The 22167-nt window shown below is 48.6% G+C and overlaps 11 protein-coding genes across 12 annotated transcripts; 5 read left to right on the forward strand and 6 right to left on the reverse strand.

Moving 5' to 3' along the window:
- Positions 1-383: 383 nt before the first annotated feature.
- Positions 384-1124, forward strand: FOXG_10754 (uncharacterized protein; the record flags this gene model as incomplete). The annotated part of the gene is made up of 1 exon (XM_018390233.1): positions 384-1124. The coding sequence occupies one exon, from the start codon at positions 384-386 to the stop codon at positions 1122-1124; it is 741 nt and encodes a 246-aa protein (XP_018248643.1).
- Positions 1125-1398: 274 nt separating this feature from the next.
- Positions 1399-3397, forward strand: FOXG_10755 (uncharacterized protein). The gene is made up of 3 exons (XM_018390234.1): positions 1399-1562; positions 1611-1680; positions 1735-3397. The coding sequence occupies exons 1-3, from the start codon at positions 1506-1508 to the stop codon at positions 3081-3083; spliced, it is 1476 nt and encodes a 491-aa protein (XP_018248644.1). The 5' UTR covers positions 1399-1505; the 3' UTR covers positions 3084-3397.
- A 1013-nt stretch (positions 3398-4410) lies between these two features.
- On the reverse strand, positions 4411-5602 carry FOXG_10756 (uncharacterized protein; the record flags this gene model as incomplete). The annotated part of the gene is made up of 4 exons (XM_018390235.1): positions 4411-4436; positions 4594-4970; positions 5089-5525; positions 5582-5602. The coding sequence occupies 4 exons, from the start codon at positions 5600-5602 to the stop codon at positions 4411-4413; spliced, it is 861 nt and encodes a 286-aa protein (XP_018248645.1).
- A 344-nt stretch (positions 5603-5946) lies between these two features.
- On the reverse strand, positions 5947-7878 carry FOXG_10757 (delta14-sterol reductase). The gene is made up of 3 exons (XM_018390236.1): positions 7685-7878; positions 7326-7633; positions 5947-7271 (listed from the first exon to the last, which is right to left on the reverse strand). Exons 1-3 carry the CDS (start codon positions 7723-7725, stop codon positions 6175-6177), a joined length of 1446 nt encoding a protein of 481 aa, XP_018248646.1. The 5' UTR covers positions 7726-7878; the 3' UTR covers positions 5947-6174.
- A 42-nt stretch (positions 7879-7920) lies between these two features.
- FOXG_10758 (homogentisate 1,2-dioxygenase) lies at positions 7921-9958 on the reverse strand. 2 transcript variants are annotated; one of them, XM_018390237.1, is made up of 5 exons: positions 9555-9958; positions 9422-9508; positions 9307-9370; positions 8500-9257; positions 7921-8447 (listed from the first exon to the last, which is right to left on the reverse strand). In XM_018390237.1, exons 1-5 carry the CDS (start codon positions 9849-9851, stop codon positions 8226-8228), a joined length of 1428 nt encoding a protein of 475 aa, XP_018248647.1. In that variant the 5' UTR covers positions 9852-9958; the 3' UTR covers positions 7921-8225. The 2 variants fall into 2 exon arrangements, with proteins under 2 accessions (XP_018248647.1, XP_018248648.1); XM_018390238.1 differs by having other exon boundaries at positions 9422-9958.
- A 419-nt stretch (positions 9959-10377) lies between these two features.
- On the reverse strand, positions 10378-11798 carry FOXG_10759 (uncharacterized protein; the record flags this gene model as incomplete). The annotated part of the gene is made up of 3 exons (XM_018390239.1): positions 10378-11083; positions 11134-11659; positions 11711-11798. The coding sequence occupies 3 exons, from the start codon at positions 11796-11798 to the stop codon at positions 10450-10452; spliced, it is 1248 nt and encodes a 415-aa protein (XP_018248649.1). The 3' UTR covers positions 10378-10449.
- Positions 11799-12140: 342 nt separating this feature from the next.
- Positions 12141-13739, reverse strand: FOXG_10760 (uncharacterized protein). Its single transcript, XM_018390240.1, has 5 exons — positions 13294-13739; positions 12734-13246; positions 12550-12684; positions 12376-12502; positions 12141-12319 (listed from the first exon to the last, which is right to left on the reverse strand). Exons 1-5 carry the CDS (start codon positions 13619-13621, stop codon positions 12235-12237), a joined length of 1188 nt encoding a protein of 395 aa, XP_018248650.1. The 5' UTR covers positions 13622-13739; the 3' UTR covers positions 12141-12234.
- Positions 13740-14735: 996 nt separating this feature from the next.
- On the forward strand, positions 14736-17640 carry FOXG_10761 (uncharacterized protein). Its single transcript, XM_018390241.1, has 2 exons — positions 14736-17472; positions 17525-17640. The coding sequence occupies exons 1-2, from the start codon at positions 14900-14902 to the stop codon at positions 17625-17627; spliced, it is 2676 nt and encodes an 891-aa protein (XP_018248651.1). The 5' UTR covers positions 14736-14899; the 3' UTR covers positions 17628-17640.
- A 605-nt stretch (positions 17641-18245) lies between these two features.
- On the forward strand, positions 18246-18621 carry FOXG_20367 (uncharacterized protein; the record flags this gene model as incomplete). The annotated part of the gene is made up of 2 exons (XM_018400648.1): positions 18246-18329; positions 18553-18621. The coding sequence occupies 2 exons, from the start codon at positions 18246-18248 to the stop codon at positions 18619-18621; spliced, it is 153 nt and encodes a 50-aa protein (XP_018248652.1).
- A 196-nt stretch (positions 18622-18817) lies between these two features.
- On the forward strand, positions 18818-19392 carry FOXG_10762 (uncharacterized protein; the record flags this gene model as incomplete). The annotated part of the gene is made up of 3 exons (XM_018390242.1): positions 18818-19154; positions 19202-19252; positions 19307-19392. 3 exons carry the CDS (start codon positions 18818-18820, stop codon positions 19390-19392), a joined length of 474 nt encoding a protein of 157 aa, XP_018248653.1.
- A 1031-nt stretch (positions 19393-20423) lies between these two features.
- On the reverse strand, positions 20424-21747 carry FOXG_10763 (uncharacterized protein; the record flags this gene model as incomplete). Its single annotated transcript, XM_018390243.1, has 4 exons — positions 20424-20753; positions 20808-21080; positions 21133-21576; positions 21646-21747. The coding sequence occupies 4 exons, from the start codon at positions 21745-21747 to the stop codon at positions 20424-20426; spliced, it is 1149 nt and encodes a 382-aa protein (XP_018248654.1).
- Positions 21748-22167: the final 420 nt, after the last annotated feature.

Genomic DNA, 22167 nt, shown 5'->3' on the forward strand with positions numbered 1-22167 from the left:
GCAAGGTGATTATTGATGAGTCTGTTGATATTTTGGGCTGCTTTTGGTTCAACACGTTGACAATCTTGCCGCCTCGTCGATACATCTCCCATCAATGGCAAAAGCCCTCCCTTGACGCCTTTCTCCTGGCTCTCCAAGCACCTCGTTTCCCTCACTAGCCCCTGTCTCGGCCGTACCCTTGCTCTAAATTCATGTCAGTAGCCACCGGTCACTTTAAAGATCCCGATAAGAAACTCGCCGACCTATCGGAGACTTCTCATCAACTAAACAATCCGCAAAGTCCCCTCACCAAACACGTATAAAAGTCCCTTTTGAGTCAACAATGATCAACTTTATTGCCACAACTCATTCCATCAACAAGACTCCAATCAATTACCCTCACTATGTCAACCCCTCTTGAACTCTTCTCCCTCTCATGGGGAATGTACCCCCGCCGCGTCCTCATCTATCTCGCCGAGAAAAACCTCCTCAAATCACCACTCATCAAAGTTACAGAAGTAACAGTCTGCCCTAATAGCAATAGCTTAACGGCGCCCGGAAAACCCAAAGGAACAGCGCCAATCTTGCGTCTTCCAGATGGAAAGTTCATCAAGCAGTCAATCGCCATTCTCGAGTACTTTGAAGACATCTGCGATCATCCACAGCAGCCATGGCAAATTGAACTCACGAAAGGCGCCGGTGGCAGTATGCTTGGACGGACAGCGGAGGAAAAAGCACGGGTCAGAGAGGTTCTGGGTCTTGCTGATGAAGTCACCAGTCAGTTTGGCTTTGCGTGCCACAAGGGTACGGCGCTGTTCAACATGCTTGAGGAGACGCATCCAGTCACGTCGAAACTTGCTCTTGAGTACTGCACCAAGAATCTCAAACTGCTGGAGAAATACTACGAGGAGGATACTCGCTTTAATGGTGGAGATGGACAAGTCACTATTGCTGATTGCGTTTTATACTCAACTCTGCACTTTGCCAAAGAACTCTACTCTCTGGACCTTTTGGCAGATCCCGAGTTGGTCAGTCTTCGAGCATTTTACACTTGGTTCAGTGGAAGAGAAAGTGTCCAGGTTCCGGAAAACCATTTCCCGGCTCAGATCAAAGAACTGGCTTGTCAATGGCTTCCTGTGGAGTAACTTGAAGTAGCGGCAAGCATAAGAGTTGCCACAACTACAGGTTCAACGGCTTCAGATCGAGATCATAGACTTAATTTTATACATAATAAACACAATCATAGATAGAAATCAGTTCATGAACTCTGCCGCCGTGTCTCAGATCCACTCCACCACGATGATCATCTCGGGCCGTTCATAGCGCCGCGTCTCGGCTGCAATGTTTCACGGGTGTTTTCCCCCTCCTGAAATATTGCGGGGGTGGCGCATAAACCCTTTCGGATGTTTTGCCTATCAAGCTTGTGGTTGATGTCATGTGAAACAACCTCGTCATTGATAAATTGAGACATTTCTCAGTAGTCAAATCCACACAAATACAAAATACGCATCATTCAACTTGCAGAAATGGGCTCGACGAATGGAAACGAGGCAATCAAGCCTCTGATGCTAATTGACGGTCAAGTATTAAGCCCAACTCCCCGCTCATTCACTGTTGACTAACTGTATCAGTTGATCGGCGCCTCCGATGGTAGCACTTTTCCCCTCTTCAACCCAGCGACAGGCGATAAAGTCGCAAATGGTAAAACACACACAATACCCGCTCTGATTCTCAACTAAAACTGTCTTTGTCAAGTCCCCGAAGCCACAAGAGACGATGTCAACAACGCCGTCGCAGCTGCACAGCGCGCCTTTCCTGCATGGTCTGCTTTAGATCCTGCCAAGCGCGGCGGCTACATGAAGAAACTCGCGGGTCTCATCAGACAGCATAATGACGAACTGGCTTTACTCGAGGCAAAGTCAATGGGTCGTCCATTGCCCGAGTTCTTTGAAGGATATGCCGCTGCTGGGAGCTATGAGTACTACGCCGAAGCTTGGCCTCACATCCAAGGCCAGGCAAGTCTCAACACGCCAGGCTATGTCACCATGACTCTACGTCAGCCATTTGGCGTTGTCGGTGCTATTATCCCCTGGAATGCTGCTCTCCTCTTCTTTGCAGGGAAGACTGCACCTGCGCTCATCACTGGAAATACAGTCGTGCTCAAGTCAAGCGAGAAAGCGCCTCTCGGTGCAGCCAAGTTCGCTGAGCTGATCCACAAGGCGGGCTTTCCACCTGGCGTCTTCAACGTCATATCAGGCCACGGCAACCCCTCTGGAGCCGCCCTCTCGTCACACATGGATGTGCGCGCAATCTCGTTTACTGGCTCGGGACGCACTGGACGGGCGATTCAGGAAGCAGCTGCCAAGTCCAACCTGAAGAAGGTGATCCTTGAACTCGGTGGTAAATCGCCTGTTATTATTTTCGATGATGCAGACATCGAACAGGCTGCTAAAGACACTATGCACAGTATCCAGTGGAACAGTGGACAGGTCTGCATGGCTAATTCTCGCGTTTACGTGCAAGACACCATCTCTGAGAAGTTCATTGAAGCTAGTAAGAAGGCACTTTCAGCTGCTAAGCCAGGTGATCCAACACAAAAGGGCGTTGATCATGGTCCGCAAGCAGACAAGACTCAGTACGAGACGGTTCTCTCTTATATAGATGAGGGAAAGAAGTCAGGAAAACTTGTTCAAGGTGGAAAGGGAAGCTATGACAAGACAGGAGGCTTCTTCATTGAACCGACGATCTTCCTGGACACGGCTGAAAATGCCAAGATCATGAAGGAGGAGATCTTTGGGCCTGTTGTGAACATCAACGTCATCAAAACGGAAGAAGAGGCTATCCAGAAGGCTAACGATACAGAGTATGGCCTTTATGCTGCGGTGTACACCAAGAATATTGATCGGGCGATGAGGGTTACTCAACAGCTCAACTCGGGCTACGTCGGTATCAACTGCACCAGTCCCACGACTGCCAGGGATCTTCCTTTTGGAGGATATAAGTCTTCGGGGCAAGGTCGAGAAGGTTACCTTTATAGTATGGATAACTTCTTGGAGGTCAAGAGTGTTATGATGAAGGTGGACGCGGGCGGACCCAAATTGTAACTTGGGTAATGATGGTAACCGGTTCAATATATTCTTTGGCTACCATCTAATTCGGAGACGAAACTCTATAACGATAAATTCCATTTCTATTTATGCAGCTGAGTCCTTGATACTCTAGGCAGAACTGCTGCTGAGTGAGGGCCGATTCCCCAACCTTGAGCTGAGGTTGGCCGCCATCAACGCTGATGGCGACTCAACTAACCCCAAAGACTCCTTCGAACAGGCCTCACTTCCTAACGGCAACATGTGTACTATAAGAACATATTAGTAGGCAGCTCAGAAACTCAATAATTCTTCAGATATTTCTTACTGTAGCCACGCACTGGTCACCATCATTGACAGGGGGATGTTGTTGTACGTCGTGAGCTGCAGTGCCAAAGGGACATCCCACGTCGCCGTAGCCGTTGGGGCAATCGAGTAAGCCTTCATTATAGTGCGCATCAGCTTGAACTTTATAGACCCTTGCCCTTGAGCCACACGATCCTGCGCGAGAGGAACTGGCGAGGAGGACAATGGGAAGAAAGGTGTAATAAGTGAACTTTATTTTAAGGTGAGGGCAGAGTGAAATGAATCCTAGGCAAGATACACTATAAAGAAAAGAGATAGATCTTTTAAATACCTTGATTTAATTATTACATAGACCATAGAAAAGTCAAAGATGGGTAATCTATGAACATCGCTTGTAATACAATCAGGAAAGTTTATAGATCATAAAAACCCCACCAATGGAGAACTACTACCACGCTCACTCATTGGCTCTATGGATGATTGAGTTTTCACCAGCGTTACAGCTAAGCAGATATAGTCTGTAACCCTTGTTATCTACTTCTTATGGCGGGTTCTCGCTAACTAATCTATTCACTGAATGCGCTGACATTGAAATGTTAGCGCAGCGCTTCCTTGAAGTCGCAATATCCTCTACTTCTAGACACGAACGAATGCAATCACAGCCAAGTTCCGGGACTGATCAGAACCGGTATCCAAGACTGTCCTCCCAAGTTTGGGTCGCTATCGTGATTGTGAGTGGGGCGGGTGGGAGGAAAGGCCCAGAAGTGGAAACAAGAGCGAAAGGGGTGACCAGAGCTTATACGGGCTGATAAACAGCTGGAGCAAGCGAACAAAGAGACCGTAAAAGTGGTCATCCGTGCTTCCTTGTATGTGGTGTGAGTTTCGTCTCATAGCACCAAAACCTCTGCAGACGACCTTGATACAGCCTCTACACCGCTTCCAATCTTCCTCGGCAGCACCCGGACTCTTCCAATCCAACCAAGAAGACTCCAAGTACAGCAGAGACTCAAAATCCACGTTGATAAAGCTCTTCCAGAGATCAATCTCCCTCAACCACAGATTCGTCTGCATAGCAAACGCAACAGCCGTACAGTATCACAACAAATCATCCCCATCCTTCCCCATAACCAATATCAAATCCCCCCTATGCACAACCCTATCCCCAAACTTATCTTTCAACAATCTAACCTCTTCCCCGTAGTATGATGCGCACTGAACTCACTACCACGTATATCCTTTGGCACAAACTTCCACACCCACGATCGACCGCGACTATCGAGGAAGCTTGTATTTCGACGGTTGAACATGCCCACCATGAAAGGGTAGTAGTGCGCTGCAGACCAGAGACGCAGAAGGGCGAAACGAGCGGTTGAGTGCTTTTCGGAGAATGAGCGGGCGGTGGGGATTACTTTAGGCCATTTGGAGGGATCGACGAATGCAGGGGGAAATTCCATGGGGAAGTTGCCGTGTTGGTCTTCGTAGTTGGTGAAGAGGTCGAGTTTGTTGGGGCGGTGGGGTTCTGTGCTGGCTGTTGCCATGCCGAGAACGACTTCGGGGTGGTTTTGCATATACGCTGGGGCGATTACACTAGTTTGATAACTGTGATTTGTTAGTGATGTTTTAAAAGGTAGACTGAGGGAGGTGAAGGAACAGTGGGCGATGGTGGGACGGGCTGTGAGAATCCATCCCATGGGGTACATATCAGCAGAATATCAACGTCTTGTAAAACTCCTTCCACTCCTTCCAAAACTCCTTATCGCGGAATTTATAGCTCGTTCTGGTTCGGCGATCAGGGCGCACCTTGCTTCGTTCCTTAGGATCAAAGACTCCTGATTTTCTGAACTCGTCGCACTGGCTTGAGTTGACAAACATGGTGACTAGCGTTGTGACATTCGAGTCTGGGAAGAACATGGCTATCATAGCGAATGCTTGAACAATGTCTTGGACGATGAAGCTGTGTAGCCAGGGATATCGCGGATCTTGGACGTAGTCGTCGTAATCGCCGCGAAGGTCAAGCCACTCGAGAATCTCGGCTATGAAAAAGATCCAACCTGTCGAACCGACGTGAGGGGTCTTGAGCATAGAGCGGAGTGTTTCTTGGAGAAGGTTGTATTTGGCGTTGTACCCTGGCTCGAGATCTCCAGCTTGGAAAGACTCCTTGAAGCCTAGGTCCGTTAGTCTCGGTCAAGTTGAAGCGGTGAAATACTTACCAAAGCCCTGTCTCGCTCCATCTTCTCCATAGGATCAGATTCCTCAAGTCGTCGATCATACGACAACGTCTTATACGCATTGAGCAACGTTGTCGGGCTTCAGCTCCTGAGAAGTTGATAAGATAAATCACTGATAAGATAAGAAAACATCGCTGACTAACACGTCTTTCAGCACTTGATCCACGACGCGTGTCGTCATGCGGGGTATTTTTCCTCTTGACACGCGAATTCGAAACTGACGCGTTTGAATACCCTGGACGAGACCTGATAGAAGATGTAATTGTGACTAATTCATCCTACTTGTAACTTGCAATGTCAATATCAGGCTTATTAACTGGGATAGGAATTTGAATTTTACTTTTACTAATAATTTACATTTAAAATGTTTCTTTTTAAGCTTCCGCCGACTTTTTATCTATTTTATCACATTTCCAATTTTTTCTCCTTGATTCAAAGGTAAAGCCTGTGAGATCTCAGCGAGATTTACTAAATGTCAAATACTCTCAAATGTGTATGTACCAGACGATTTAGGTATTTCGTATTAATACAGCTAGTCGAAGCTACTCCCTCTCATTGCGTTATAGTTATACCCTTTAGTATACACCAGGCAAGATCCTGTATCTAACCTTGTTCTTATACTCATCCCAATCCTTGCCATACTTCTCAATGCAAGCAGCATCATCTCTTCTCTCCCGATGAATAAGCAGGAACCCGAACCAAGCTGAGTAAAAGTACGTAAACAGCATACCCCAAGGCGCAGCGCCATCCGGAGTCACCAAGCGACCATCCAGCATCTTGACAACCTCGTTTCCTGCCACGGCACTACCAGCTGGCAGAATAACGTAACCAGCGAACTTGGTCGGCAGCGAAAAAGGAAGAGACTGAAGCCAGTCGCCAAAGTAGTTGATGTGACGGGCCATTCCCCACCATCCGCCGGTCAAAAGCTTGGTTCCGCGCTTGGTCTGGATGAAGGTCATGTTTGCGAAAGCAGGGTGATTGGGGTCCTTGCGGAAGAGAGCCTTCTGGTTGTTGGAGGATCGGAAGATGTACAGCCCGATAGCAAAGACAGTGGCGATAGCGGAAACACCGACAGGTCCCAGATGAACGGGGTAGACAGAGAGGTAGCGGCACTGAGTCGAGTAAAGGAAAGGAACCCAGACCATGTTACCCCAGGTAAGCATGAATCCAAGACCATCTTGGGTGATGTCCATCATACCCAGGAGTCCAATCTCTGAGTACTGACCTTCAAGCACGTAGTAAGCTTGCACCGTAGCGATGACCAAGATACTATCAGAAACATAGCCGTAGTTGCGATACTGCTGCGCAATAAACGCACAGTTGAACAAGATCCAGCCTGTAAGAGCAGTGCGCATCTCCAACCAAGACTTGATGTCAATCTCACCGAAAATGGGAAGCGTGACGCGAGGGTTGAGCTCACGGCCGATAAAGAAGTCGTAGATGATGCGACCAGTGTGTCCACCTCTTGCCAACTCGCGCAGCTCGGGATTGCCCTTCTTGACGGAGAAACTGCCGATGTAGACGTAAAGTGAGACGATGAAAGTTAGGACGGTGCTTGTGGTGAGAAGTTGGAGGTAGTTGGTGGTCATGAAGGTCCAGACAGGAAATTCGGCGCCGTAGATGTAAGTCCCAACAGCGCAGGCGACCAATTGCACAACGCTTGAAGAAAAGGCTGCAATTCTGTCAGTTTCACTACCCAAGCGGTGAGATCAAAGGGAACACGTACAATTAAAGCGATACCTCAGAGCCTTGCCCGACTCCCTCAACTTCGTCCCATAAACCTCCTGCGCCGGCAAAACACGATAAAGCACCAGACTCAGAAAATAATAAGCAAGAAGCCACCCCGTGACCTCCCAGCTCATGAATCCCCAGATGCCCTCTTTCGGCCAGGGCGTTTGCTCCTTTAACTTTTGCCACGTCAATGTTTTAGGTTCAAGAAGCGCTGGCGCGGGACATCCTGAAACATCGTTGCAGCCGAGATAGAGGAGTTGCATGAGAATTGGAAGACCAAAGACGATGCCTGTGGCGCCGATGCTGTTGAGAGTTAGTGATGAAGGGGGAGGGTGAGGGAGGGTGCTTGCTTACGGGCCGCCAAATTCGTATTCTGGTGTTTTTGGGGCCTTCATCTTGAGAGGTGATGGTTGAGGGACAGCCAGGCGTAATGAGTGAGTAGGTTTAGTGAGAGTGTTGGCTTGGAGTTCGTGATGAATGAGTGAGAGTGACAATGTTGTTGCTTTTATTGATCTAGAAATGTCATCAATTGATATCGACCCATTCTCAAGTCAACGGAAGAGCTCAACCCGGCCCACAGCGATTAAAGATACCCGAAACAAGTCACCTATGATTGGATGATGAAGCTGCTTAGTGGAGCACAATTAGTCTTCCCATACGAATACGGACCCGACACAAACATCAAAATAACATGGACACATCTCACTATAAACCTACACTAACAATCTGATAATATTGTCAACCTCGGAAGCCGAGGAAGCCTTGAGCATTTTAGCCGCTAAAAACACCCCCAAAAAACAGTGGATCAATTTCATGCCTTAAAAAATTGCCGAACCCAATCAAAACATTCCATTTGCAATTGACTTTCTACCGTACCATTTGCTCCCCCACGACTTTACAGGGTCTTCTTCCCCAAGATCTCATTAATCTCATCAAGGTGCTCGGAGAAGTTATCAACCAAGTTATCCCACATCTTGGGCTCGTGCTCGTGCTTCTTATCGCTGTTCCACGCCCAGTCGGTGATGGTCAGTTGTCTGCAGCTCTCAAACATGAATGCCACTGCGCCTTTGGAGATTTGCATCTGCGGCGGGGGTTGAGCTGACGCTGCCTTGAATTCCTACGTTCTATTAGCACATGATCGTGATAATGGGTGATGACCAGGGACTTACTTCGTAGGCTACACCGTGAGGAACCCAGCCGCACTCAAACGAAACACCACCAGGCTGAAACTCATCAGATCGTCCCGCATACTCTCCATAAATAAGCCCCATCAGCTCAGAAGCTGCATTGCGATGATAATAAGGTGGTCGGTACGTATGCGACGCGACATCCCAGCGGGGAGAAAAGATGAGAAAGTCCGCCAACGGAGCATTCGCATCTCGTGAAGCCGCCGTCAAAACGCAAAAGATCGACGGATCAATGTGATCAACAGAGATAGATCCGACATTGACAAACTTGGTAAGATCATACTTGTAAGGCGCATAGTTACCATGCCAAGCGACAACGTCAAAGGGGCAGTGGTTCTGCGTGCTCTTAAAGAAGCGCCCGCCAAGCTTATACACGATCTCCCACGGATCATCACGCGTAACCGTGTAGTTCGCCTTGGGGTACAAAAAGTCTCTCGCGTTAGCAAGACCATTTGATCCAAGAGGTCCCAGCTCAGGAAGTTCAAAGTGCGAGCCCCAGACCTCAAGGATATAACCCCTAGTCGGACCCTCAACAGCGACCTTGAAGCGTTGACCGCGCTGGATGACGCAGATCTCGCCGGGCTGGACGTAAAGATTGCCGAATTCAGTTTGGATGTCGAGATTGCCTTGTTGCGCGATGATGAGAAAGTCTCCGTCTGAGTTCACAAACGCGCGCTTCTCCATGCTCTTTGTGGCAGAGAAGATGTGTGTTGCGAGACCTTCGCGGAGGGTAGGGTCGCCTGGAGTTTGTCAGAGGTGGTGGGTGAGGGGGAGGGGTGGGGGTAGTACCTGAGCCGGCAATTGTGCGGAGGCCAGAGATGAAGTCGGTGCCTTCGGAAATGTCGAAGGGGAGCTTGGGGGGTTAGTTGATGGTGATGAAGAGTTGGGATGTTGGTTTACTTACCCAGGCTAACTGTGTTGGTGAGATTCTGACTGCAGGGTTAAGAGGCAGAAAGCAGCTCTCCGTCCCTTCAACCTTGGGCATATCCGTCTACCCAAGTCAACAACAGTAATTGCTCAAAGGCGTCGACACTTACAAATCCCTGGTGAGCAACAGCAGGTCTCGCTCGGTACAGCCACGAATTCTTATTAGCCTGCCGAGAAGCACCAAACGACGTCGTCATCTGTTCAGCATACAGCCCGAACCTAACACATCTGGGACTATTCTGTCCCTGCGGAATAGTTCCAGGAATAGCCTCTGATTCATGATGGTTATTGAAACCAGAGAGGTACGCATACGGATCATTCTTTCGAAGCGCAAAGGAGGGAATACTTCCATCCTTCTGGGTCTCAGCCCAGTGAAAGATGTTTTGATAATCCTCTGATGGCGCCATGATGAAGAGATACTAAGAAAAGTGAAGCAAGATCCGGGAATGGCGGGAAACGGTTGAGCTTGTTTTTATATAAATCACTTGATAAGGTGCATTCACCCCGCTCCTTGGCTACCCCATCGGCGGCAGTTGGCCCGAGGCTAGTGTTAGGTTCAAAGCCAGGAAATAGTGGGAATTTGGGATCCACGATCTACGTAATCTATGCTTACCATTCGATCAGTCAGACGGAACCAAGGGAACTTTATGGTTGCAAGTGGAGACGTCGGATATAGAGCTCAAGTTTGAGGGTGTACCGGAAATACAGAATATTGATACATCACTTTCATAGGATGAATAGGATGGCTTTAATAATAATTTGCGTTGTTTTGATGTCAGCTGACGCCCAGCCACACTTGTACATCAAGTGACTGCTTCTAGTCGGAAGCATACCGCCGATGCAGGTCATTGTAAACCTCACTCAACGACTGTTCACTCGCCTCCAGGATCCACGACCGGGATTACAGGATGTTAATACATCACTTTCAGAGGACGGCTTTAATAATAGTGTCTGTTATTTGAGTGCCAGATGACTGTAGATCCCTTCTCCATGCACAAAGAGGCTTTATCTGAAGTCGCTGTAGTTATCATTGTATTGCCCAGTCAGAAAATCATAATCCATACTCAACGACATCTCACTCGCCTCCAGGATCCAATACCCAGCACCGGGACTCTGCAAGTGATACGGAGGCTTCGGATAGCTGTCTACATAAGGTAGCTGTATGACATCAAACCCGCCCTCATGCGCATCTTTGTCCTCCTCGGCATTGCCGAGCGTACGCCATAACTGGCTGTAGGTGATCTGTTTGCCTGTAGTTGCGCTTCGCATCTGACCCCAGGACATGCGCGAAAACCACTCCATGGGGATGGCGAAAGCGCACTCTTTGATTGTTCTCGCAAGGGTGTCGAATAACGCGATCAGTTCATCTGGATCTGGATCGCGGGTATCCACGCCGCTCCATTCCATTGAGATGTAGAGGCGCTTGAGGTTTGGGAACCGGGGAGAATGGGGGTCAGGAAGAATGAGGTTGGTTATATCCTCGAGGACATTATCTTTGGTAATGGGGGCTTGGATCTCGAGGGAGGTGATCTTGGTGAGATGGTCGTGGGTTATGAGCGATGGGAGTTCAGTGATTGTTGCTTCGCTGGAGAGGATGATGGTATTTGTAGAGTATAGAACATCAATAGTCTCGGCGTAGCTGTCACACTGTTAGTGAAGCTCATTGATAGATAGAGAATGCTGGCATACTTTTGCCGACAGGACTGCAACCAGCCCATGATGCCGATACTTTCAGGCGGTGGCTTCGGGACATTGATAGGATCACAGCAGCGGTCAATCCAGGGACCTGGGTTGAGGCCACCGCGCGTCATGGGTCCCAGCTCTGGATCATGCTTTCGAGCGCAGATGCATCCATTCCATGACCAGAGTTTTCTCTGTGGATCCCCTAGGCCAGGATCGTCTGGTTCATCCAGTTCAAGGGAGTATGGATCGTCTGGGTTACTAACAGAAGGATCAAAAGCTAGATGCATATGAAGACGTCTATCTCCAAACGCCAGCCGAAGGATATCGCGTCTTAGGTTAGCGGGGACCTTGAACCAGAGAGATTGTTGAAAGGCTGCAGCCGGTCGCTGCAGACTCTTATCGTCATCATAATCACTGAAGCCCGGCGGTGTAAGTGCACGAGGCCGTGTAGACGGTAGCTTTGGGATCAAATGTCTACAGTCTCGCCAGTCGCGATCAGGTCCAAAGTCTGGTGAATGAGCTGGACCAGGAGCTGCTCAAATATTAGCATACGCCGCAAATACGCAAGTAATAGGGGGAATACATTGTGAGCCTGGTGAGTAGCCTCCACTGAAGGAAAAGTCTGGTGATGGGAAATCGACAGGTGACGGTATTGGACTTGAAGGCGCCATGTTTAGGTGAGATGTTAGAGGCTGAATGAGAGCCTCAGGTATGCGAATGAGATTAATTGGCTTGCGGTCACGTGAAGGACAACGATCATTCTTTCAGATTCCATCACAACAAGAGGGAGAATCCACCTGATTATCGTGCGAAGAGTTGAATTAGTTAATTTGCATAAGATTACTTTATCCTGTTATGCTGATTTCTTATGTTTTCTGTTGGCCATCTAATCTACCTCAAGGTAGGGTATGTACCTCAAACAGCTAGCGCAACGCGATCGGGTTGATGGTTATCCTCTGTTGTGCACTGCGAATTACTCAACAGGTTCTACAAAATAAATACATTCAAAAAGTGACAAATGTTGAACTTCCAAGAGTTCATGTTATCTTGCATTACTATTTACGCGATACATCATATTCTCCAATTTGTCTCAACACGTGACAATGATTAAGGCTTCAGCCCCAACTTGTTCTTGAGGCGGGTAAAGTCTTCAGCAACACCGTTCTTGGACCAGTCAAATTGATCCAGGTACCTAAAAAAATCTCCATTAGAAACGGGAATGATTGTCACATCGGGTGATTGACTTACATCATGAAGGAAAAGAGTGCCAACGAGTCAGCGTTCTTGGTGGCCAGCTTAGGACCAGACCACTGGCTTGTGTTGCCATTCTTGTCCTTATAAGTGCGCGCCAAGTTCATGATCCAACGAAGGCCGTCTAGAAATGATTAGTATGATTCTCCCAGTCATCTTCGGTTAGCTTACAAGCTCCCTGCTTTCTTTGCTGCTTCTGAGCAAGTTCTTGGTCCGAAGGAGGACGGGTGTAGTATTCGACCTGGTTGTTCTTGTCCTTGTATCTCAAGTAACCCTTCTCGTTAACGGCGACCTGATCCTGGATGACTACACAAAGTTAGGCTAGGCAGAAGATAGAATATGTCGCGTAACTCACTGTGTTTCAGGTTGTTGCCCTGAACACCACCGAACCAATGCATGAGCTCGTGGTAAAGCTGAGTGGGGTTAGACACCCAGTTCGTCATGATATGATCACCCTGCGCAGCAGAAGTCTTATACTGTCGAGGCGTAATGCGCGCCTTTCCAGCATCAGACGTCATCTTGGGACAGATAATCAAGAGATCATCTCTCGACGAGATAAGAGCCTCTCGGTTTCCAATGCAGTGTCCAACAGAAGCTGCCTTGGTCTTCCTAAAGTCCCAACGGTTGGCGTGATAAAAGGCACCTGCGATTGTACCGCCGTTCTGGATGTAGCCGCTTACAGCTGGCTGGTCTCTGACCTTGCCTACACCAGGCTCGGGCTCGTCATCGACGTCGTACCACTTAAAGACAGCGTCGCCGCAGACAATCATGGGCTTGGCGTTGGGTTTCTGGGAGAGAATTGGGCTGAAGCCTTTGGCGGGGTTGTTCTGAGATGAGGGCAGAGTGTTGGCCGTCTTCGCGTAGATGTCTTCTCAATGTCAGCAAATTGCATTATTTAAGAAGAGTTCAACAAACCTCTCAAATCCTCAATGTACTTCTGCGTCTCAGCATTATGACCCTTGTAGTTAGGCATGAGGCCAAAGATGCTATTAGCAGCCGACGAGATTCTCGCCCACTTGACAGCACCGTCGGGATCAGAGTTTCGGTCCGGCATCTTTGCAAGAAGAAACTCAAGACTGGTTCTAGCAGCATCAGCAAGATCAATTGACTGCGTCAGAGCATCCTTGATGTCGTTCTCAAAGCCATTGCAGCTGGGGTCAATCTCCCAAGGATCCAGCGATGCATCGACAGCGAGTGCAGAGCTGGAAAGGCCAGCGGCCAGCAGAAAGCTGGATAATCGCATGATGGGCGAAAAGAATTACGATACTGTAAAGAGTGACTGTGTAAACGAGTGGCTGCGTCCGGGAAGAACGCGAAAGGGAGCGAATGACTGAGAGACGGACAAGCAAAGACGAATGGAGTTTGATAATGTATGTATGTATATTACATTTTAATGAAATGGTAGAGTGTCTCATCCTTGAATGTTTATCTCGATCCATGTAGCCCCTGCAGTAAATTGGCATAAGCTGAGCATCCACTATCCAAGATGACACCCCCACAAATCAGCCCTGGGGGTTTCATCCTTTGATCCTACGCTGATTGACGAGTCTCAGAGGCATCACTAAAAAAGAACAGACCATTGAGTATCGGCCAGACCGGATAATGAGTTGATGCAGCCTCAGCCTCGATTGTCTCCTTGAATTTGCTATGAAACTCTACAGTAGTATTGTTGATGAACCAACTATCGGTGGACGGAGAATAAGACTCCCCACATTCCGTGCCGATGTGCATTTCGCTTATTGCCGATCCTTGGGCTGTGCCTCACAAGGCAATTGTCGGCAGATATTTTCGCATATTAAGAGATGAGAGAAATTCATCGTGTTTTTAGACTACGCCACTGTGAACGAAGGATTTACGGTTATCTGACACCATCTAGATAGCTAGAAAATGACAGAAATCAGTCCGATTGTGAAGAGAGTCTAAAAGGTTGCGCAAGACAAGGGGGGTTATAGGCGTCGCCATTCATGATAGACGAATCACTTGAATAAAAGAGATTGACTGGGTAGGAAGTGATGGGCAAAGGATTGCGCTCTCCGAGGGATTGACATTAGCGCTCCATATCACCATCTCCATAATAGCAAAGCCGTACAACATCCAATAAGCATAACATAACTCCGAGATAAAATACTCAATGCAACAGTAATGTCGATGATCAGCTCTGCCTTACCAGGTTTCAAATCCAACTCAATTTCACCGAGTCCTTCCCGTTACATTCTCATCATGCACGGTCCAAATCTCCCAACAAGGCTGAGCATCAGCAGCTCCACAACGTTTCACGTAAGTTAATTAAGCTGACGTGCTTCAAGGGTCAATAGATTAAGCTCCACTGCCATCTTTTGCAGCCGTGACGGGTATATTCTCACGGTATGTTTGTTCCATGAAAAGGCAACCCAGCGCCTCCCCTCCAACATTGGTCCTTTGTTTTACGGACACTCTTTCATTCGTTTGTCTTGGACTGTACTCCTTCATTCGTTTATGCTAGTATAGTCGTTCACTCTTTTATTTTCACGTTCGTTACATAATGCAGCAGCCTTGGAAGTTGCGCGCTCTTGCGCTATGTCTTGCGACTTCGTTGTCGGGCGTTTCTGGGCAGGAGTTTTCTACAACAACGGGTACTGAGACTTCGACGGACCTGGGTTTCGTTGCGCCTTCAACTCAGGTTGCTCTTCCTGAGACGACCTCTTCAGAGCCTTTCATCGATCAGGCTCCCTCTTCTGCTGCCTCTGAAGCGCAAGTGGAGATTCCTACTACTTCTGCCGATGAGGAGACAACTCAGATCAATGTTGCTCCTGCTTCAACTGAAGAGACTAGCCAGGTTGTAGAGCCTACAACAAACGTTGCTCCACCAGCTGGAACAACAGAATCTGCTGGTGCTGGTGTTGAGACATCTTCTCAGCCGGAGCAGTTGCCTGATACTGCCACCACCGACAACAACAACCCCGTTAACACTGCTACTGGCCATCCCGTGTTTCCCAACCCAAACACTCAAGAGACTGAGCCTGGTACCCAGTCCACTGACGCTGCTCCTGTGGACCAGACCTCAACTGAGCTTGCTGGTACTCTTTCTGAGGCTACTACCGGCGCCGCTACTGACGCTGTTACTGATATCCAACCTCCTGTTGTCTCTACCGAGTCAACTGAGGCTGCCGAGCCTACCACTCAGGTCCCAGCCCCCAAGGTCACCACTGAGACCTCCGCGGCTGCTCAGCCTACCACCGACAAGGCACCTGAGGTCTCGACTGAATCTGTTCCTGCTCCCAGTGTCGAATCTACTACGGAGGTGAAGGCTCCTGAGGTTTCCACTTCTGAGGAGGCTCAGATCCCTGTCGAGTCCACCACTGACAAGGCTGAGCCTACGACCGAGGTGAAGCCGGAACTAGAGCCTATCACTGAGTCCAAGGAGGCTGAGAAGCCCACCACTCAGGCTCCTGGTCCCAAACCCACAACTGATGACGCTGGCTCAAACGAGCCAACAACGAAGAACGAGCCTGGTCAGACCGGTGCTCCCGACGAGCCCGAGAAGACTACCGCCCCTCCCAAGCCTACCACCACTGAGGATGGTATCGTTACTGGTTCCAACGGCGCTGTTGTGACTTATGTCCCTGAGCAGGACAAGGACTTCTCCGACTTCACTGGTACCACCACTACTACTGATGATGGTGGTGCTGCTATCGTCATCTTCCCCGGTGGTTGGTTCTGGAAGCCCTCTGGAAATCTCCCTGCTGGTATTCTGCCCCCTCCTCCTGGTACTAACCCCGCTGGAGCTGGCGGTGGTACTCCTGGTGGCGGTGGTGAGGGCGAGGGAGATGGCGAGGATGACAAGAACGAGACCAAGAAGGAGGATGAAGAGCAGTCCACCAAGGAAGAGGAAAAGTCTACCGCTGAGCCCTCCACTGCTGAGACGACCGCCAAGACAACTGAGGCTACCACTACTACCGAGGCTTGCTCCGCTGTTGAGATCGAGGACTGCACCAGAACCATCTCGTACTACACCACCGATGGAACCGTCACTCACACCGAATTCGGTGACTGCCCTACCGTCGCCAGCTGCGCAACTGGTACCCAAGCCACTTCTACCGAGACTGTGTCTGCCGAGGCCGAGGAAGGTGATGAGCTTGACATCGAAGAGCTGGAGAGCGATATTCCTGATGACTTTGACTCTGAGCCTGATGAGGAGACCGTAGAGGCTCTTGAGGATGCTTTAGATGAGGGACTTGGTGTTGGTGCGACTACCACCGAGGAGCCTACTGCTTCGTCTACTGGTGCTGAGACCACTGGCGAGGCTACTTCCACTGAAGCTGACACTACCAGTGATGCCAAGACTGAGGAGACTACTTCTTCAGAAGCTACCACTGAGCGAACCACTACCATCCCCAGCACTCTCATCACGACTACCCGCAACACCGAGTCCTCCAACGAGTCTTCTGGTACAACTTCCGATGGTACTACAACCCAGCTCAGCTCTTCTGATATGATCACCTCCACCACTGCCACAACCACCATGCGCACTTACTACCCCTGCATTCCCCACGGTGGCCCTCGCGTTGAAACTCCCTACTGTAACTGCGAGACAACCAGCGAGGGTAAACAATACGTCGTCACAGCGCCCATGATCTCAGGCCAATGCGCAGACTACACCGAGTTCCCCATGAGCATGTACACCACCCCCCCTCCTGCCCCCGAGCCCACTGTCTTCAAGGAGCCCTTCACCCGCACCGACGCCGGTACTGTTCTCGTTTACGAGTCCTACTCCCTCAGCTACTTCGCCGTCAACACCATCAAGGTCACCGCCACCGTGGGTCTCGGCGAAGCATCCACCGTATCAACTCCTCTGCCTACCGCCACGAACTGGAACGGCGATGGATCGAGTATCTGCAGCAGCGGTGACAAGAACGTTCGCAACGCTGTTGCTGGAGCTTGCGAGGCTGCGCTGAACAAGTTTGAGGATGACACTTTGTACACTGACTATGTTTCTCGATATGAGCGCATGGGAAGTATTCTCAAGGTTCTCACTTTTGGAAAGGCGGGTTGCACGGTTCAGTTCTCTTGTGATGACTATGGCATTGGAATGAAGGGCAAGGACATTAAGGATCTGTAAGTTGACCCGATTTTCCTGTGTGAGAGATATATGCTAACTCTATTGCAGGCGCCGACAGCAAGAGGGCTTGACACGTTGTGGTAACATTGACCTGTCCAACTCGTGCAAGATTCACATTGACTACTGTACAGAGTGTCACCATGATGGTTAGAGAAGATAACTAGAATTACTCTAATATTTTATATTATTGTTAAAACATAATACTTATTATCAACTCTTAAATGTTTTTAAACCCTTTCTGCCCAAGGGTGATGTTCAACTCTTCTAACCAGTCATGCAAACCCAAGGACACAGAGTGTATTCTGCAGGGCGTAGGGAGTAGGGTGTACTGAACCGTCTTTCAACCCCCAGCTCCGCGACAATAACACCACCTGCTGGGCCAATTTTCAGTTCTGCTGGAAGCCAGCCTGATAGAACTGCCTACTAAAGAGGTCTGAAGCTTGATATTTGCCTGGTGTATTACTCTGTACCTAAAACTTGAGGTAGATACGAAGGGAGGCCAATCCATTATGACGCCCAACCTTCATAAGCTTAAGTAGGACGTCGGCAAGGCGCCTGCGTAGGGCGTAGGGTGTAGGGCGTAGAGTGCTGAACTAACAGTCTCGAGCCCAGCTCAGTTTCGGAGTGGAGTGGCACGCCGAGAGCCCACTATCTCGATATGGGATCAGAGTTGAGAAGCTCCGAAAAGATGAAAATAGTTCGGATGTTTGGCGGCCGTCTTATCAAGGCCTCTGTTGACTCGACCATCTATCAAACAGTCACTCTCACTATGGCCCCGTCACCAACAGGGAATGAATGGCTAGATGCCACGTTTGAACTACCAGATAACAAGAACCCTCTAAAGTTCTCTCGAGTAAGCAAAACTCAGTTATATTAAACTTTATATCACCGGTTTAGCAGTAGACTAAATAGTAACAGCGCAAACAAGCATAAGTCATAGCCGCAGGCATTACCATTATCGCAAACAGCGCCCTTAGCTTTTTGTTACTATCTGGAGCAATAAGCAATATTACTAAAGTATTTATAGTTACTAATTGCCTGCAGCTAATCCTAATTAACTCCCTTTATATACTTAGATTTGCAATCAGCCCTCTAATATTCGGCCCCCTCAGCAAATATCTCAGGCCTCGGCCTATACTTATTAGCACATACCTCGGCTATATAATATTCACCCTATGCTGTGCCGTAAGCCCTAATTTTACTGCATTATTGATATTCCGCCTTCTCTATAGTGTCGCAGCCGCAGCGCCAAACGCTGTCGTTAGGCCTGTTTTCGCAGACATCTTTAACCATCCCGGGCCAAGAGGCAGAGCAACAGCATATTATATATGCGCTACGGCCATGGTACCTCCCTTAGGGCCTATCATTTCTGGGTACGCTACTAGATATTCGTGGCGCTTGACCTTCTGGGTCGGGCTGGGGATTTCAGGTGTCTTCTTGCCGCTCGTGTATTGTCTACCGGAGACCTATGCTCCTATCATTAAGAAAAAGCACCGTGTTGATCCCGAGGCCGCAGAGAAGCAACAGCCGAGCTTTGCACGAGAGCTCAAGGTTATCTTCTTAAGGCCGTTTGTCATGGCTGCACGTAAGCCAGTTGTTCTTTTTACATCCCTCTATCTGGCTCTTGTGCATGCGACTTTGTACCTATTCTTCCAAGCATACCCGATCATATTCCAAGGTTTAAGGCGCTTTACTTGAGCTGATTATCATGTCACTTATACTTAGTAGGGGTGTACCAACTATCATCTGGTGAAGTTGGCTTGACCTTTCTACCAAGTAAGTCTATGTGCCCAACGCGTCAATATTATCCTCTAGACTGACAAGAGGTAGTCACAGCGGGCTCGATAGTTGCTCTGGGGCTTTTCCTCGGGTATAGCTCCTACCATTCTTCAGCAATGAAAGCAGGTATCGTTTAGGCGAATAAAATAGAGTATCGCCATCTACCTCTGGCTTATGCTAGCGGCCCATTATAGGCAGTACATCAATCCTCATCATCTCATAAGCTCACATGCCTCTAGAATCATCGCATCCCTATTCTGGCTTGGATAGACGTCATACGCAGAAGTTCACCCGGCCATACCGTCCCTATCAGGACTTCTCTTTGGCGCTGGCTACTTAGAGGAATTTATGGCATTACTGAACTATATCACCGATGCCTATGGGCAGTATTCTGCATCGGCCCAGGCCGCATCGAGTACGATGCGGTCAATAACTGCTGTCGTCTTGCCACTTGCTGCGCCCTTAATGTACGAGAGCTTGGCGATTCAGTGGGCATATTCTCTGCTTGCTTTCTTTACTTTGGTACTCGCGTGCATTCCTTTCATGTTTATTAGGTACGGTGAAGCTCTGAGGAAACGAAGTCCCTTCTGCCAAAAGCTGTCAACAGCAGCAGGCCCAGTGGTTTCGGTATAAAAAGATTCAAGGACAAGTTGCCATGGGAATGGGAGACACTCCAATGGCAAACCGAAGAAAAGGCTTCAAACAGATTTCGAGAAGAGTTGAATAAGATACGGAAAAGCAGCAGTCGCTACACCATAGAAGATACCAGTATGTTAGTTGTATCATACTTAAATTAGCATGATGAGTTTGAAGGAGATCTAGCACCCTGCCAACTCCTATTTATAATAGGAAGGGTTGTAAATGCTTATAAGCAGAGGGAACAGAACAAGATATAAGGAATAAATTCAAGAATAACGCATGGGGAGGACGGTCCTCTGTACCTCTAGCAGCTATCACTTGCTAACAATCATCACGGTGCTGCTCTCCCATCCCGGCCTTGCTAAGGTAACATAAGAAGCAGCTCACAACTGACACAACACCAATTTCAATCGGCATGTGAACACTTATGTCTTAAGATCGGAGGTTAATCATCACCAAAAGCCCTGATATAGTCATGTGCCGTCCCTCTGTTGATGAGGGTTGGGGCCAGCCCTGTGGGATAGTCTCGTTACAAAATCCCGGCATCTAGCATACCTTGAACAGCATCCGTCAAACTATTCTCCAAGCCAATAAACTCCCATTTCCCTGATGATGTTCCCTCTGATAAAATCTTGATGCTAGCACTGGTGTCCCAGCCCGTCGGTTCGTTATTAGGCGGCAAGATTTGTGCCGGGTTTCCTTCGGGAATTTTGTTTTGCAACTGAGGAAAAGCTTTGCGCACGGTGTTGGCGACCAATTGAGGTGTGATCAAGCCAGCCACCATGAGAATTCGTTTCCCCGACGCGGCTGGGTTTGTCAAAGAGTCCACGTGGGCCCGAGCTACATCGCGAACGTCAACCTAGAACAATCAGTCAGCATGAGGCTAGCTGGGAGTAATGCAAAATTGACTTACAAAGTGATAGAAGGGGAATTCGACACCTTCGATTTGCTGATGCGTTCCATCTAAGAAATTGTAGATTGCAAAGCGGTTTGTCTCATTAACCGACTTTGCTCCTGACATCGGGTGGATCATGGGCCCAGTGATGATATCAGGGTTGATAACAGCAAGATCAAATGAAGGGGTCTTTTCCTTCATTATCTTCCACGCTGCTCTTTCGCTTTCTACTTTTGAGGCATTATATCCAGAGACCACGTCGTTGTTCTGGATAGCATAAGTCGAAGTAACCTGTAGTCTATTATTAACTGCCCCTTAGAATGTTCCTCAAAATCTGACATACCGGGTTCCAGTCAGCTTCTGTATAATCTTTCCCAGCCTTGGTCTTGTCTTCAAAGGTGTTCAGAACAGCAACTGCGCTACCAAGGAGTACAATTCGTTTCAAAGTAGGCCCAGCTAGCTTGTGTGCGCTTTCGAAGACGCCGATGGTTCTACACAGGTCAGTCGCTCCTAGAAAAAGCTTCATAAGGGTTACTACTTGCCCTTGGATAGCAGGATCGATCAGATCTTTCTGAATGTCCTTGACCTTGAATGCAACTGGAGAGGCTGTATGAATGATGTAATCAAATGGTTGGCCCGCACCCTCGAAGAGATGATCGAAGGCCCCCTTCTTAGTCAAGTCCGCGACATATTCAAACTCGACATTCTCTTTCCAGTTAGGGTGAGTTTTATAAACAGCTTGCGCTTTGTCTTCAGACCGAACCGTGGCGGTAACCGAATAACCACGCTGTTTGATGGTTTTATTAGCCTATTTTATACCAGCCGGGATATGCCGTTAGTTTCCATAGTGACTTACTTTCACCAAATCATTAAGTATATGCGACGCCACAAAGCCATTGCCTCCGGTGAGAAGGACACGTTTGCCCTTGCTGACGTTTTGAGATGAACTGCTTGCCATGTTGCTTAGTTGAGTATAAATCTCGACGATTGATTTAAAAAAAAGTGAATTGGATTCCTTACTAGGCTCTTAAATCATTCACCTAATCTTGATGAACGTGTTACTAAAGTACGACCTCCGAAACAAGGTTTGCGGGGTTGATGTCACAAAATTACCTATGACGATATAGCTACGTGTCGATACTTCTGGTATCTCTCCAATTGGACTTGTGGTGGTATTGAATGCAGATGAGTGCGGGCACGCCGGGCATAGGGCACAGGGCGTAAGACGTAGGGCATGGTTCCGCTCTCGGTCAATGAACTGCAAGTCCCGGAGCAGTACTGGATGTCGAACTCAGTATCGGCTAGTCGATACAGGTGATGATCGATGAGCATCAGTGCACAGACCCTTCTACATGACTGTAGCTACCTAGGACCCGGC

This window comes from Fusarium oxysporum, chromosome 7 (assembly GCF_000149955.1).
Source record: "Fusarium oxysporum f. sp. lycopersici 4287 chromosome 7, whole genome shotgun sequence".
NCBI lineage: Eukaryota > Fungi > Ascomycota > Sordariomycetes > Hypocreales > Nectriaceae > Fusarium > Fusarium oxysporum.

Excerpts from the sequence above, each read along its gene's own strand:
- FOXG_10755 (XM_018390234.1), top strand. The coding sequence starts at position 1,506 with ATGGGCTCGACGAATGGAAACGAGGCAATCAAGCCTCTGATGCTAATT. Across the intron at positions 1,563-1,610 it reads TGATGCTAATTGACGGTCAA|TTGATCGGCGCCTCCGATGG; the intron begins GTATTAAGCCCA and ends TAACTGTATCAG. Across the intron at positions 1,681-1,734 it reads AGGCGATAAAGTCGCAAATG|TCCCCGAAGCCACAAGAGAC; the intron begins GTAAAACACACA and ends GTCTTTGTCAAG.
- FOXG_10757 (XM_018390236.1), bottom strand. The coding sequence starts at position 7,725 with ATGAAGGCCCCAAAAACACCAGAATACGAATTTGGCGGCCC. Across the intron at positions 7,634-7,684 it reads GAATACGAATTTGGCGGCCC|CATCGGCGCCACAGGCATCG; the intron begins GTAAGCAAGCAC and ends AACTCTCAACAG. Across the intron at positions 7,272-7,325 it reads TCTGAGGTATCGCTTTAATT|CCTTTTCTTCAAGCGTTGTG; the intron begins GTACGTGTTCCC and ends ACAGAATTGCAG.
- FOXG_10758 (XM_018390237.1), bottom strand. The coding sequence starts at position 9,851 with ATGGCGCCATCAGAGGATTATCAAAACATCTTTCACTGGGCTGAGACC. Across the intron at positions 9,371-9,421 it reads CACCAACACAGTTAGCCTGG|CTCCCCTTCGACATTTCCGA; the intron begins GTAAGTAAACCA and ends TAACCCCCCAAG. Across the intron at positions 9,258-9,306 it reads CCGCACAATTGCCGGCTCAG|GCGACCCTACCCTCCGCGAA; the intron begins GTACTACCCCCA and ends GACAAACTCCAG.
- FOXG_10760 (XM_018390240.1), bottom strand. The coding sequence starts at position 13,621 with ATGCGATTATCCAGCTTTCTGCTGGCCGCTGGCCTTTCCAGCTCTGCA. Across the intron at positions 13,247-13,293 it reads GTACATTGAGGATTTGAGAG|ACATCTACGCGAAGACGGCC; the intron begins GTTTGTTGAACT and ends GACATTGAGAAG. Across the intron at positions 12,320-12,375 it reads GCACTCTTTTCCTTCATGAT|GTACCTGGATCAATTTGACT; the intron begins GTAAGTCAATCA and ends AGATTTTTTTAG.
- FOXG_10761 (XM_018390241.1), top strand. The coding sequence starts at position 14,900 with ATGCAGCAGCCTTGGAAGTTGCGCGCTCTTGCGCTATGTCTTGCGACT. Across the intron at positions 17,473-17,524 it reads GGCAAGGACATTAAGGATCT|GCGCCGACAGCAAGAGGGCT; the intron begins GTAAGTTGACCC and ends ACTCTATTGCAG.